The sequence below is a fragment of the Sceloporus undulatus genome, chromosome 3, assembly GCF_019175285.1.
Source record: "Sceloporus undulatus isolate JIND9_A2432 ecotype Alabama chromosome 3, SceUnd_v1.1, whole genome shotgun sequence".
Taxonomy (NCBI): Eukaryota; Metazoa; Chordata; class Lepidosauria; order Squamata; family Phrynosomatidae; genus Sceloporus; species Sceloporus undulatus.
In genome coordinates this window covers 252,585,813-252,596,212 of record NC_056524.1, presented here as the reverse complement: position 1 = coordinate 252,596,212, position 10,400 = coordinate 252,585,813, and the positions used below count along the sequence as shown (strand labels likewise).

The 10,400-nt window shown below is 39.5% G+C and overlaps 1 protein-coding gene and 1 pseudogene across 3 annotated transcripts in view; both read left to right on the top strand.

Annotated features, from left to right (window-relative positions):
* Window positions 1-3,604, top strand: part of PDCD10 (programmed cell death 10) — a 42,993-nt gene extending 39,389 nt beyond the window's left edge. For all 3 annotated transcript variants that reach the window (XM_042459918.1, XM_042459917.1, XM_042459919.1), the window contains exon 6: window positions 3,104-3,604. In XM_042459918.1, coding sequence (XP_042315852.1) covers window positions 3,104-3,185 — 82 coding nt within the window. In that variant the 3' untranslated portion in view covers window positions 3,186-3,604. The remainder of the gene's footprint in view (window positions 1-3,103) is intronic.
* Window positions 3,605-4,970: 1,366 nt separating this feature from the next.
* Window positions 4,971-7,658, top strand: LOC121925978 (annotated as a pseudogene).
* The last annotated feature ends 2,742 nt before the right edge of the window (window positions 7,659-10,400 follow it).

Genomic DNA, 10,400 nt, shown 5'->3' with positions numbered 1-10,400 from the left:
CGGAGCTCCTTCCTGCTGCGCGCAAAGGGCGCATTAAGCGCCCTCGCACGTAGCGATGGCGTCACGTCCGTGCCGCCTCGTTTGGAGGCGCGCGTTCGTCACACCATCATGGCGGCGGCTGTGTGGAACGGCCGCCGCCATTTTGTGCGCGCGGAGTGTGTGCTAGGGTTAGGGGGTGCGGAAGCACCACCCCTTCCTAACCCTAGTACGCGCTCCGCGCATACTTTAGTGGAGGTGTGTAACCCACCATAGATTGTTTTTAGACTGCTTTTAGGACTTTTTAGTGATTTAATGTGCTTTTAAAATGTCTTTAACTTTGTATTGTTTTAATTGGTCTTCTGAGAGATGATAGAGAATTACATTAAATAAATAAAGATTTGTGGGCTTCCCAGAGGCAATTACCATGTATACTTGACTATAAGTCGACCTCATGTATAAGTCAAGGGCAGCTTTTGGGGCCAAAATTATGAATTTTGATATGACCCATGGATAAATTGATGGTAAAGCATAGGTTCATGTAACAAATGATGAAATGAAGTCAGTGCCAAATGAAGTCAGTCCCAAAAAACATACAAACCTCCAGCAGGCATAAGGCTAGATGAATGAGAAAGTGGGGGGGGGGGGGGGGTGTTGTGCTTTCACCAGGGGATGGTTCCCTTTTTAAATAAGTGTTAAAATTCAGTACTTACTTTGACCCGTGGATAAGTCGACTTAGTTATTTTGACAAAATTTCTAGACTTATACATAAATATATATAGTAGTTGATTATTGAAGGAAGTAGGGTTCTGAACTAGGTAGGCTTTTGGTTTGGCTCTTCTACAAGACTTTCCCTTCTGATTAATTGTGGGGTACTTGCCCCATGTTGGCTCCACCCATATGGATACTTAATTCATGCATTCCCTCAGTTGAATAGGATTGTACTATATCTTAAGTATGTTCTGTAAAGGAGAGCATGTGGAACAAGAACTAGATGCAGTTTACCTGAAGGCAACAGAAGGAAAGCATTAATGGGAGCCATTGAACGGCAATTTTAGTTATGTGTGGTGAGGAGGAAGAAAAATCCCTTCTTCCTTGACCTGGTTCACAGTCATTGAAGTTAACTGAGCAGTACTAATACACAAGCCTTTCTGGTCTTCCACACTGTACAATGTTCAGTTTATTTAAAGTTTATAATAAGATGTTCTTCTGGCTTGTTAAACTTTGATTCTGGGAATTCATCAGCCAAGTAGCATATGCTCTGTTGAGAGGACAAAATGCTGGTGATGTGTCAGCTACATTTCATATGGTAAAAACAAAAGCAACACCCACATTTGAGTTCAGCATTTGTAGTTGATACAATTTCAGCTTTACTTAGACATAAATTTAAATATAAAACCTGAATTGCCTAGAGTTCTAAGTGCATATAGGTCATATAATTTACTAAGGCCTTTTGAAAAAATTACCAAATGTTTTGCCAGTTTGTTGCTCCTGGGTACAGTGCTCCCTCGGGTTACGAAATTAATTCGTTCCGCGGCTAATTTCGTAACCCGAAAAACCTTCGTAACCCGAATTGCCATAGGCGCTAATGGAAAAAAAGCCGCGGCTCCGCCGCGGCTCCATTGAAAACAGCGCCGGGGTTTTTTCGTAACCCGAAAAAACCTTCGTAAGCCGAAACAATAAATCCCTATGGGATTTTTTCGTATCCCGAAAAATTCGTAAGCTGGGTAATTCGTATCCCGGGGTACCACTGTATTTCAGTTTGAAGGAAAAAAGTCAACGCTTCAACTGGATATGTGTATAACCTATCTTCTAACAGCATAGCTTTAATATTCATTCACACTATTTATGGATAACTTCCTATTATAACAGTTCCTATCCCAATTCTAAGTGTTCTTGAGTGTCAAAAGCTCTTTGTCACCTCTAATCCTGAATTTTGAAGGAACACCTCTTTGTATATCAGCCTCCTTGTCTGTGATCCAAACCTTAGCAAGAATTTAAAATAGTGTGAAGAGAATTACGACTTCTGCTGCACCAGACAACTTTGAAATAACTATCCTTTAGATCACGTCAAAGAACTTGTGGCAATTCTGGAAGGCCATTTGTTCTCCAGAGCTGCTTTAGGTACAAGGAAGACATTTATCACTTTCCATAAGAACTATAAGATTGATTGATTGATTGATTGATTGATTGATTGATTTGGCATGGATTTGGTTAATTCACCCTATAATCCTAGATGTGTCTATTTGCATATAGGGATTGTACCCTTAGTTAATAATTAGGTTTCTGGCTGCTCTGTAATTTATTTGGTTTAGTTTTATTGAGAGTTTAAAATGGATATGTGAGTTTGAATGTAAGATTTTTAAAAAAGGAAAACTTTGTGTCATAGTTTTAGATACAAAACCTTCCTTCCTTCCTTCCTTCCTTCCTTCCTTCCTTCCATGCCTTGTTAATAAGAAAGATCCCTCATGCTCTGCAGTGAATGCATTTCATGTTGCACTGTGATTTAGTTCCTTTTTTCAGCTATGGATGTGAGAGCTATGCTGATCTGCTTGTTTGATGTAATGCAGTGTTTGTTTGATCAATTTAGTATGGGGAATCCAGAAAAGTTCTTCTCACAGAACTGCTTCTATCAGCAGTTTCAAGAAGAACACAGCTTCCTCTCCCTTGGCACCCCCAAGTAGTTTTGAGAAGGGAGTCTATATAGGTTTGCAAGAGGCACTGGCAGGGCGCTTCAAGAGAGAAGAAGAGGTCTTATTACCTGAGGAGATTCTGATTTGCACAGCATTAGATTTTTTTATTTATCCCAATTGGTTGTGGAGAGGTTTAAAGCAGTATCCAGATATTATCAGTTCTTATGACAGTTTAAATCATGCTTGTTACCACCACTTAAGACACAGTGCATTATTGCTTGATCTCTTTTCTTGCTTGGAGTTCTGTTTTCTAAACTAGACTTCTGTAACTTGAAGGCTGTGATCCTGTGCACACCTATCCAGGAATAAGTGTTATAATTCAATGGATTTATTTCTAAATACATATTTGTAGAATTGCACTGCTACCATATACAGTGTCTGATGGCTTCTTGATCTGGAGCATGATGCTAAAATATCTTTGTTTCTTTTAACAGGGCAATAAATGTGTTCATAAGTGCCAATCGACTAATTCATCAAACCAACTTGATACTGCAGACCTTCAAAACTGTGGCCTGAAAAAAAAACTGTATATCTTGAGAGCTGTACTTTTCAATGGTGGATAGGATACCTTTATATGTAAACTTTGACTGTATAAATTATCAGTCCCAGTTGAAGGGACCTAATGCAGGATTTTGAATGGGATTTATTGCCATCTTACACCATATTTTTGTAAAAACATTGTAGCTTAATCATAATCTCACAATGAAGATTTTGCATCACTTTTTTGCTATTATCATTCTTTTCAGAATTATAAAGCCAAAAGAATTTACGCCTTAATGTGTCATTATGTAACATTCCTTATAAGAATTGTAAATATTTGGTGTTCTGTTTCTGACATTTTAACTTGAAAGCGAAAAACTGCAAGATTATGTATTTAACAATATTGGTGGCAAATATTCAATAAATAGTTTACATCTGTTAAACTGAATCTATAATCTGTTCCCTTGATGTCCTTTAGGTTTGAAGGGGTGGGAGGTGTAAATGTATTTTCCACCACCACAGGTGCTTTAAACTACAGTGGTGCCTCGGGTTACGAAATTAATTCGTTCCGCGGCCGCTTTCGTAACCCGAAAAGCCTTCGTAACCCGAAATGCCATAGGCGCTAATGGGGAAAAAGCCGCGGCTCCACCGCGGCTCCATTTAAAATAGCGCCGGAGTTTTTTCGTAACCCGAAAAAACTTTCGTAACCCGAAACAATAAATCCCTATGGGATTTTTTCGTATCCCGAAAAATTCGTAACCTGGGTATTTCGTATCCCGAGGTACCACTGTATGCATCTGAAAAATCATCCTAAAAGGTTTTTATGAAAGAAATTGAAATGTTAGCCAATCAGTGTCTGAGAGGATTGAATCTCCTAACCCACCCACCCTCTTATTGAAATTCCTTCTGGTAAGCTATGCCCTAAATCCAGTTGTTGACTTCAGTCGAAGTACAGCTACTGACTCAGCAGGAACTAAGTCAACACTCATATGAGGTCTGTTAATAACAGCTAATCTGCTTTACTTGGGGGTAGCAAATGAGCTTAGGCTATGCTGTATGTGTGTGTGTGTGTGTGTGCGCGCACACACACACACACACACACACTTGGCTATACAGGATCCTTGGCAATGGGTAGGTCAAGTGTCATGGTGGAAACCCAGCTTACTTATTGTATATACTGGACTATAAATTAACCTGTATAAGTCAAGGGCAGGTTTTGGGGCCAAAATTAGGGATTTTGATATGACCAGTGGATAGGTGGAGGTAAAAGATAGGGTCTCAGCACCCTTCCTCCCCTCTGTAGCCTGGCTATTCCCTCAGGAGACAGCCAGGCTGAGGAAGAAGCTTGAGGGGCAGGTGGGTACCCACTCTTCTTTCCCCTCCATATCCCAGTTGTCCCCTCATGAGCCAGCTGCGCTGGGGACTAGGTGTCTGGAGTCAGTGCTTACCATGCCTTCTCGTCCCCAGCCCAGCTGTCTCCCAAGGGGCAGCCAAGCTGGGTACAAGGCTTGAGGGGCAAGCGCTTGCCCTGCCTCCTCCTTTGAAGCCCAGCTGTCCCTTCAGGAGATAGCAAGGCTGCGAAAGAGCCTATTACTCTATTGACCCATATATAAGTTGACCCAGGTTTTGGGGGTCATTTTTTGTAAAAAAAAAAAAAAAAATGCAATTTATACACTAGGATATATAGTAACCCTATGTATATTTATATGGGGAAACTACTTAGAATAGTGGTCTTTTCCTGCCAGCCTTTGGAAGAGGGAAGAGGGGAGTCCTCGGTGGGACTGAGAGGGAAGCGGAGGCAGCGCTGAGGGACATTAAAAGATGAAAGGTAGCAAGGAACCATATCTTGTGAAATTTATCAAGTCTTCAGAGAACTCAGATTTTTTTCCTCCAGGCCCTTGAGTCCATTAAAGAATTTCAGTCAGAAGAATATCTTGAGATTCTTGAAAATGAAGCTGCACTGAGAATACAGGAGAATGACAAATCTCTTTTTATATGTGATCCATTCAGTGGCCCTGTTTTTAATCACCTTCAAAAGCTTGGTTGTAGGATTGTTGGACCACAGGTTGTTATCTATTGTATGCAGAACCACCGATTTGTCCCAAGAGCTGACTATTCAGTATTTGATATGACAATGGCTGATGTAACAATATAATGTACAAATCTTCAAAAGGAAACCAGGGAAGAGGTCCATAAGTATGTACAAATGATGGGTGGCAGTATATACAGAGATCTTACTGTATTAGTAACTCATCTTATAGCTGGAGAAGTTAGAAGCAAGAAATACTTAATTGCTGCTAATTTGAAGAAACCCATTTTGCTTCCCTCTTGGATACAAGTATTATGGAATAAATCACAACATAGGATGATCAGATATACAGACATAAATATGGATGACTTCTTATGCCCTTTGTTTCTTGGCTGTACAGTATGTGTAACTGGTTTGAGCAGCGTAGACCGAAAAGAGGTTCAGCGTCTCACCACAGAAAATGGTGGTCAGTACACAGGGCAATTCAAGATGAATGAATGTACCCACCTTATTGTTAAAGAGCCAAAAGGCCAGAAATATGTGTGCAAGAAGGTGGAACGTCCATTGTGTATCTATGCAGTGGTTTTTTGATAGCATTGAAAAGGGATTTTGCCAGGACGAATCAATGTACGTATTCAGTAATCCCTAAACCAAAGCAAGCAAATGCACCAAATACATCAACTCCTACTAGCCAAGCTAGCAACCTTGACAGTCGAACCCTCTCAGATGTCAGCCACATTTCAAACATCAATTTAACAGGCATTAATGAAACATCTTGTAGCCCTCCTATGAATAACAGAGTGGACCATCCTTCTGATGAACTGAACAACTTGGATATTAATTCTTTACAAGCACCTGAAGATTTACTTGATGGATGCCAAATTTACCTTTGTGGTTTCAGTGGCAGGAAATTAGATAAAATTAGAAGGCTTATCAACTCTGGAGGTGGTGTCTGTTTTAATCAACTCAATGAAGATGTGACATATGTCATTGTGGGTGATGATGATAATGAACTAAAACAGTTCATGAAGAAGACAGTCCAGAGACCATATGCTGTGACAGTACAGTGGCTTTTGGAATGCTTTAATAAAGGTTATCTACTGCCTGAGGAGCAATATATCCCTGAAAACTACCAACCAGTGAACAGTCCAGTTTTTGAGTTTCCTGTCTTCCTCAAAAAAAAAAAAAAAAAAAGCCTCTTGAAGAAAGAAACTGAAGATCCAACAGGCTCCAGAAGCAGATGCTGATCTATTGTCTCAATATGTAACTCAGGATTCCACAGTAGTTGTTGCTGGTGGCTGTAATGATACTGATCGCACTACCTTTCAAGAAGGAAAAGAGTTTACTGCCACCCACTGTTCCTTGGGTGAGACATGTACCATTGTTAAAGGTGCCTTGCTCAGTGGAAAAAGGTTTCTGCTTCAGGGCTTTGGTAGAGAAGATGAATCTTGCATGAAGGCTTTGATTGAAGAGAATGTTGGGAAGGTTCTGTCTCAAGAAAGTAAAGCAGTTGCCGACTATGCAGTGGTTCCCCTCCTTGGATACACTGTAGAGCCAACTGTAGGAGATGTGGTTACAAATACATGGCTGGTGATGTGTGTAGAACAGCAGTCCCTGCTAGATCCTCAGTCAAATCCGCTTTTCACACCAGTACCAATGAAAGAAGGAACTACTCCATTAGAACAGTGTGTACTGTCTTTCAGCCATTTTAGTGGGGCAGAAAGAGATTCTTTGATATACTTAGCACATCTGCTTGGTGCAAGAGTTCAAGAATTGTTTGTGAGGAAAGCCAATCCAAGGAAGGCAATGCTTGTCAGTACTCACCTGGTAGTGAAAGAGCCAGAGGGTTCCAAATATGAAGCTGCAAAGAAGTGGAATCTCTCGGCTGTTACTATGGCTTGGCTATTGGAGTGTTCAAGGACAGGAGAAAAGGCCGACGAAAGCAAGTTCCTAATTGACAGTGTAGTCACTGAAGATCAACCAAACAACCTGTTTGAAACTGAGAAGAGAACAGCTGTAACACCTCTGGATATGAACAGGTTTCAGAGTAAAGCTTTCTGGATTGTTATCTCGCACCATATTGGTAAAAAGCCAAGTTCTCCACTGAATGGAAAACCATTACAGAAAGAACCCTCTCTGCATCTGGACATGCCATCTAAATTTTTATCTAAAGACAAGCTCTTCAAGCCTTCTTTTGATGTTAAGGATGCTCTAGCAGCTTTGGAAACTCCAGAAGGTGCCAGCACTGAGCACTCCTCTTTCAGAAGTCATTGGCTTTAGCAAATAGCACCCGGCAAGCAGCTGCTCTTACTGCTAGTCCTCAGTTGAAAGAGGCACCCCAATAAATTGTGGAAGAGTCTAAACCTCTAGCGGATGTTGTCATATGTGTGAATAAGAAGCTCAGTAAAAAGCAGAGCGAGTTGAATGCTATTGCTGCGTCCCTTGGAGCAGATTATAGGTGGTGTTTTTTTTTTACTTAGAATAGCAGAAGGAGGAAAGTCAGCCACACTGAATTTTACAGTATATTGAAAGCAAAATAGTGGAATAGTCCCCTAGGAGTGTACAATATAAACAGTTGACTATAGGAGAAAATGATGACAGTGAAGGAAACAGTATTAAGGGTAATGCCTGGAAAGGAAGTTATGTTGCAGCTGCCAGCACAATGTTGGATATAGCCTTTTACAGGAAATTTTCTTTTTGCTTCTGTGTTTTATTTATCATGGTAGAACAATTCTTTGATGGCTTTTTTAAAAAAAACATTTTGGTTCTTCAATGCTTTTTTAAAGAGACATTTTAAGCCTGCTTATTTCAAATTGTTCTGCATTATTGATTTCAGCTGACAACCTAGGTTTCACATGTACAAAGGACTTGGGTTTGTATTTTGTCAAATTCAAAAATGTGTTGCATATACAGATCTTTTCAACAGTGGACCTAATTGGAAAGCCCACGCCTGTTTGTAAGCTTCATATACTTTTTGAGCTCCTTCATTCTCTAAGTTCAAAATCTTCCCATGTTGGTTAACATTATTAACAAAAGTATTTAAAAAGTAACTAAAATATACAGAAAATAAATGCAAAATGACTGCAAATACTGAAACGCAGAAAAACAAAGTAGCTGTTGGCATTTTTTAAAAAAACAATCAAAATGTTTGTTTCATTAAAAGCAGAAGACAACCTAGCTCTTGCCTTGAGGCTGCCTTAATGGAGATATATATAGTTGCATTGGTAAAAATGAGTGATATCTTCCACAGTACTGGGAGGTGGCTATGTGACTGCAATGCTGCTCCTAGCTTTTTTATTCATTTCAGCTAAACACAAGGGGAAAGCATTTCACCACTCAGTGGTAGATATTTTCTATTAGTTGGACAGACAGTTTGTCTTGGCAGCAAAAGCAGGTTCTAGTACAATTCTGGCAACTTCTGGATCTCTGTGGGGAGCACATCCCTCTCTCCCCCGCCCCGGGAACTACAGAGGCCTACCATCTGCTCCGTCTTTAATGGTCACTTCTAGATTTGCAAAAAGTCCATCCACCACAGGCCTAATAAAGCCCTACCCACAAAAAAAATGTGGTTTGAAATGACCAAAGGTGCCATCTAAATGGATGTGACTGGCTATCGAAAAGCAAAAATATATATTTGGGGTGTGAAAAGGGATCAGAGAGCACTGCAGTTGAGTAGGTTGGGGAGGGATCATGTGTCCCAGGAACAATGCTATGCCCTCACCTGCTCTAGTGCCAAACCTCTCATATTTCTTCCGCCTCCTCCCACTGCTTAAACTTTGGCATTGTCTCATACCTATACTCTGAAGTGCTCCCACCCTCCTGAGCAGCTATAATCTTAGGCTGGAATACTTGCAAGTAGTGTAATAGTGGCTTCAGTCTTAACAGCTCAGCTCCCAAAACAGAATCAATTCTGATGGTGACCAAAGTCCCAAACCAGCAGCCATACTGTGAGACATTACTACTGTACTTTTTTTAGCCCATTATCCATGTGGTCACAATCTGTTTTCTTGTCTCATTACAGCCACTTCTGCAAAAATGACCTAGGATGATCTCTTGGTAACAAACATTCTTTTAATAAAAAATAAAATTTGATTATACAGATGATTTTGTATTTGGCAACAATGAGCTTCCTTTATAGAAACAAGACCAGACTATTACAGATCAAACCTGTAATAGTCACATATGACAAAGGATACGGATATAAATGGAAAGCAATATTCCTAAACACATCTACAGCTTTGCTTTCTTTCTCTTGCTCACTTAACAAACTCCCGAGCAGCTTTTCTGAACATTTTTACCCTGTAGGAAAACCTGAAATAATTATCTGGTTTCAGGGAACTTTTGTATAAATATTATTATACATTAGCATCATCAGTAAATTTTAGATCATCAGTGCTCTTGAATACAGAATATTTTTCTGTGGATCTGTTTATTGTGGCCACCTTATTTATTTATTTATTTATTTATTTATTTATTTATTTATTTATTTATTTATTATAGTTTATAACGCTGTAAATATACACAGCGCTGTACATACAAACAATAAAATCACTAAAAATAAAACCTGCCAATGGCATACAATCTTACTTTTGTGCTGCTCCCCCTCTCCACAAAATATAAAATCTAACACAAGTCAATAGTGTAGATAGATTAAACTTTGATTTGTAGTTAAGTGCCATTTTAATTTTGGTGGAGCCATTTCTGCATTTGTAAGTTGTTTACCCGAGACAATGCACAATGAAATAGGAAGACTTTAATCACTAACCCATGTAATCCATGTAGCCCATGGATAAATAGCTTATCCTATATAAAAATATCATATACTCACTGATGGGAAAGATTTTTACAAAAGGACTGTGAATTGCTTCAGACACCAAATAAATAGCTTTCAAAGAGTACTGGATTAGATGGGCAAATAGTCTCACCAGGCAGAAGGCAGCTTCATATATTTCTCTTTGCAGGTAGAAGAAAATGTCTATGATAAGACTAACTTCCCTTTTTAAAATAATTTTCCCGAAATAGGTTGTTTGGGATTTTGGTTTTGTGAAATTATAGCTGGAATGAGCAAGCTCTCTGTATAAAACTGACTTGCATTTTTATTTGGTGAACATCTACAAAGCCTTGGAATACACTCAGCAGCAGGTCAAAAATTGATCACAACTCTAGACTTCAGAAAAAAGGATTAGCCTTTAAAGGACGTTTTTAGGTACAGTTATTCTGAT